Genomic DNA, 5152 nt, shown 5'->3' on the forward strand with positions numbered 1-5152 from the left:
AGGTGGTGGTGGTGAGGGTGGAGATAGAATGGATGTGGGTTATAGGTAGGGTTTGCACGAGGTGTTGTAGTGTGAAAGAAGAGATAGGAGAAGGTGTCAGTGTCCTAAGGAGGAGGGAGGGTTCCGACGAACGAAAGAGGCAAGAGGTAACCGGCAGCAAGATGACACACGACTAGGGATTGAGTGAGGAGGGAGAAGCTTCGAATTAGAGGGAGAAGCTTTGAATTAGAGGGGAGAAGATGGATTCAAAATAATAATTTCTTTGATGAAACACTAATGAGGCTACCTTACACATATTTAGAGGCTAGCTTAGCAACCAAACAACTAAAAAAAATAACCTTAATACTATCAGTCTTGTCGAGGGCAAATCAGATTTTGTGTGTGTGTTTACGCGATGTAGGCGTATGCCCCAGCCAAAAATCCTTATTTATTAAGAAAAATAAGATATTAAAATAAAAAATTAAATCACAAGTCCTAATAGTGCACGAGGTGGCTCAGTCCGGATTGAATCACATCATTTTTCACGACGAGAATTCTCTCTCAATTGAACTTACGGGCACAACTTCAAAGTGGTTGTCCGCTTTGTTGATCGCTATTGATTGTCATTTTCTTGACACTAGTAAGCAGTGCGAACAGGGAAGCTCGCTAGAGATCAAAGGAGGGAAGATGGTGGAAGAGAACGAGACAGAGGAGATGCTAGAAGAGATTGACAAAGAGGAGATGGTGAATGAGATCGAGCATCCCATTCTCTCTTAGATGCACCATACGAGAGAAGATAGAGAGAGAGAGAGGAAAGAGAGCAAATAGAGGAGGGTTGACAAGATGTGAGAAATGACTGCAGTTAATCGAAGGGTAAAATAATAATTATGTAAGAGTAGATATAAAATATAATTTTGATTAATATTATTTTTATTCTGGAATATGATTATTATGATGTTTAGCTATTATTCTAAGAAGAGATATTCTGGAATTAAATTTTTTGTTACTTTTAAAATTAACGGGGCTAAAGGACTCCGGAAATTTTTTTTTATTCAAAAATTTCCTTTGCTATCCTGTGCATGCCATCAGAATGCCCTTAACTTCATCCGAAAGAGGTCTTAAAAATTAAAGCTTTAATCTTCTTGTCTTCATCTTTTAACTTGATTTCTTCCCACATCTAATATTCTTTATGCTATGTGACTTGATCGTACACTTGAATATATTTTGTATACTTCAAATAAATGTAAATTTATTACAAAATTATTGCCTTTAAAGTCTCATTTAATAAATGTGTGTTATGGTGAGTTGATTTGAGTCACATCTAACTTGAGTGGAACTCACCTAACTAAAGACGATTGCCGTCCCTACATAAGAAGATGATATAAGTTAGCAATGAATATTAAATTAATAAAGGAAGAAGTTAGGTTTATATCATTATGTGACACACACTAACTGTGATGACATGTGTGGTGAGTCTCATTGTTAGCCAGAATTTGCAATAGGCCCTCTCCTTTTGACTTTCATATTGCTTAAAAAGTAGTCTGAATGAAATTAAATTAGGCTAACTTAATAATAATATTGACGGTTAGAAACACCAGTTGATGAAAACTTATCTAAGCCCAGATATGTCAGCATTTAAACCAAATTGAGAAAAATACCTTAGTCGACATTTGTTTACTTTCCTAATTCTTTAGAATGCCGAAAATAGTGGACTTTTATATGAATATCTCTAAAGAACTAATAAAATTATTTCTAAAGAATTATCTATAACATATGTTTGTGGCTTAGTATGTTGAATTTAACTTCTTATTTAAGACTAGGGTTACTTGAATCTTCTAATTAACCTACTTTCAATAGGTTCAATTTTATTTTCTAAAGTCGACTAAATTAACCTAAAATTGAGTGGATGAAGGCCTAGTTTGCCGAGGTGAGAGAAATGGAGGGATGACTACTTCTCTAACCCATTATAAGCTCATGGAAGAGATCTAATCGGATTGAATATGACCTAGTATTGGCTATTTATATCGAATCCAAATTACCCGAAAGACATCTCTCCTCTACACATCAATGATTACCTTCTTTCTTTTTATTGTGCATGGACCAAATCTCACATTCACATCCCAACAAGGACATCTAGTACTATCACGATCGTGTGCTGATGGTCTAGGAGATGAAGTTTTCACGTGAATTGAAGCCTCTTGTGGGTTCTCCTTTAATGATTGATTCCATCAATCATTGATCATCTTTACCTATCGACACGATCGACACTTCATCTATCGTCTCCTAGTGCACTAGGTTTAGGTCAAATCTCCCATTAATTTACAATTATTAGCTGATAAAAAAAAAATTAAGTCCATTCATATAACAGGATGAATTTGTTTTATGGTTCAAACTCTATTTTATCTTCTTCTTTTCTATGAAGGTTATCTAATTGCCATTATAATAATTAGATAAACATACTTTTGGAAGTATCAAAATATTCTTGTTGCCCTTGATTCAAAATGTTTTCCTTCCTATCTGATAAAAGTAATTAAGTTTCATTATATAAACCTTATTCTGCTCAAAATGGTAGCGCATGCATCAGAACTCTTTTTTTAATTATTGTGTTCACATGCGCTTAATTAGAAGGATTGAAATGGAGAGTAGTAGTACATTGAATAGAGGCAAAGGGAAGAGATTGCAGGTGGCATTCAAATTAAGGAGGTTTGGTGTCTTGCTCCCAAGGGCACATGGGGGAAGGAGGGATGTCAATTTTATGTAGGGCTAATAGAGCTAAATGATGCATGTGCTACCATGTGCTCCAACAGTGCTTGAAGACTCAATTCTGCGCCGTTTCCTCCAATCCCAAGCGGATCAATTTTAATTAGCTAAACCTTTATCCCTTTTATTACCTTTTTGACTTTCCTTTTAATTCCCTTCGAACGCCATACACATGTAACGTTAGTCAAATGAAGTCCTTCAGTTTCCATCCTTCAATTATTTGTCGATAGGACTACTTTGAAAGGGATGGAAGTTTTGGCCTTAATGGGACAGCAGCATGGGCTTCCATCCTTTTCCCAGTTGTATTTAAATGGAGGACGTGCACTTCTAATCTTGCCATCACCATAGCTTTTTCCCAAGGAATTGTGAAGGTAATGAATAATTAAGCATATGTACATATATAGAGATACTCTTTGCTCTTTAATCTCCTACTTAATTTATATCACCATCTTCAATTCTTTAATCTTTTGATATGTAATGATTTTGAAGCAGTTTACAGTGTCATCGTTTTCTGCTAGATAATGGACGAGGTGCAGAGAAGCAAGCGGAGAAGGGTTTACTCATTCGATGTTAATGCTACAGAATTGGCTAACTTCTCCTTCAAGTACATAAGCTATCTACTGCCATCTCTTCTGAGGATTGCTAGGATTAACTCCTGCAGCACCAGAGGGAAAGATAGAGAGATGAAGAAGATCGTACGGTTCGAACAAGACATGGCGTTGGTGCGATCAGCTGGTAAATTCAAATGGAGTCGTGCACTAAAACGCAAGCTTGATCAGGCTACTGCTACTTCCAAACCAATCATGACAAGCAAACTTGATAGCCATTGCTATTTTGTCCAACATCTCGAGATTTGCCCTCCAATTCCAAGGATGCTCATTCGCATCAACTGCGAGATGAACCTGAAGGGATATTATATGCCCAGTATTCAGAAGAAGGTTATGAATACAAAGAAAGAGAATCCCAGTGATCTCTTAGTGTTGCTACGAAGAATATTACCTGGTGGAAATGAGCTTTGTGTGCATGAGTTGTTCTCTGAAGTGGAGAGTTATGTTACTTGCCTACAGTTGCAGGTTGAAGTCCTCAGGTCTCTTGTTACTTCGCACTAAACCCTACCAGTTTCGCAAAGTCATGATCACTTTGTTGGGATGGAAGGTTGTAGATAGAGAGCAGAGTAGAGGTCAAGTTGAAAAAGGCTACTCTTTGAAGCTACAATGAACTTTGCTTATATAGATTTAATTGATGTTTGTAGTAATGATGTAGGTTTGGCATCGCATTCACCTCTGTTAGTTGTCATTGTTTTCAAATAAATAATGCCATGTCCTATATATATATATATAAAGCTCCACACGTGGTGCAATGTTTAGCAATATCACATCAGCCATGCAAGATAAAGTCAATACTGGCTGAATAACGTTCCACGTTAAAGAAAAGATTAATGGATATATAATTCAAGTCATCATGGAATAAGAAAGCTTAATTTTTATACTGAAATCGTTATGTCGAGAGAGTGATTTCAGGTTTCTATTCACACGTACAATTTTGGGCTCAAACCTACAGTCTTCCAGTGTATGCATATCAAAATTCATTTCAGCTAGATTAGACCCCCTATCTCCCAACTCATTAACCATCCATCATCCTGCCTTTATTGTGTAATCTGGCATGGATCAATTAATTGGCCCAAGATTTAGGTCTGATTTCCTGCCCATCTAAACCAGGCCCATTCACATCCCAATGCTTTCACATGTAGTTTTATGTTGGGCCTTATGAGCAACTAAGAATTCAATTAAATGCATTTTACCCCCTATTTTTATGCCAAAAATTACTTTAGAACTTGTACTTTAAAAAGCCTCAACTAGTCCCTATGCTTATGACTAAAGTTGGACTCTTGAATTTTTCATCCAACTTAACTGTCTCTCTTTTCTTCTTCGTAGAGTGAGCTTCATTCTTCCAAATCGTCAACATCCACTATCAAAATTGCACATCCCAATATTAGAGGTAAGATTCGAAGTTATTACTTTTCTTTACACCCCTTACCCCATTTCACATTTGCTTCTAGAGCTACGGTTTCTTGGTCCCATTCACATTTGTGTTGTTGGAAGAGATTTTGGTTTTATAGTGAAGAATATCTCTCTTTGGAATGGATGAAATCTTTATATAATATAATGGTAGCATGCGGTCATTTTCATTGTTTGCATATGTTGTCATAAAATTATGATCCCTACTATGATTAATTTATACGCTATTTTACTTAAGCATGTGATCCCATTTAATCATGTTGATATACACACTAATTTGGTCTTTTCATTATTTGCATAAAAGCACTTACCCCTTATTCTGTTTTTTATACCACCATTTAACACCCTGGTTTATAGTGAAGAATATCTATCTTTAGAATGGATAAAAGCTATAT

At 36.1% G+C, this 5152-nt stretch overlaps 1 protein-coding gene across 3 annotated transcripts; it reads left to right on the forward strand.

Moving 5' to 3' along the window:
• The first annotated feature begins 3017 nt into the window (after positions 1-3017).
• Positions 3018-4073, forward strand: LOC140798026 (transcription factor bHLH146-like). 3 transcript variants are annotated; one of them, XM_073151764.1, is made up of 2 exons: positions 3018-3110; positions 3258-4073. In XM_073151764.1, exon 2 carries the CDS (start codon positions 3261-3263, stop codon positions 3846-3848), a length of 588 nt encoding a protein of 195 aa, XP_073007865.1. In that variant the 5' UTR covers positions 3018-3110; positions 3258-3260; the 3' UTR covers positions 3849-4073. The 3 variants fall into 3 exon arrangements, with proteins under 3 accessions (XP_073007865.1, XP_073007850.1, XP_073007857.1); XM_073151749.1 differs by having other exon boundaries at positions 3077-3110; positions 3232-4073; XM_073151756.1 differs by having other exon boundaries at positions 3093-3110; positions 3239-4073.
• The last annotated feature ends 1079 nt before the right edge of the window (positions 4074-5152 follow it).

This window comes from Typha latifolia, chromosome 1 (genome assembly GCF_019914945.1).
Source record: "Typha latifolia isolate L0001 chromosome 1, TyphaL0001v2, whole genome shotgun sequence".
Lineage (NCBI taxonomy): Eukaryota > Viridiplantae > Streptophyta > Magnoliopsida > Poales > Typhaceae > Typha > Typha latifolia.

Coding starts and splice junctions, on each gene's coding strand:
- LOC140798026 (XM_073151764.1), top strand. CDS start 3,261: ATGGACGAGGTGCAGAGAAGCAAGCGGAGAAGGGTTTACTCATTCGAT.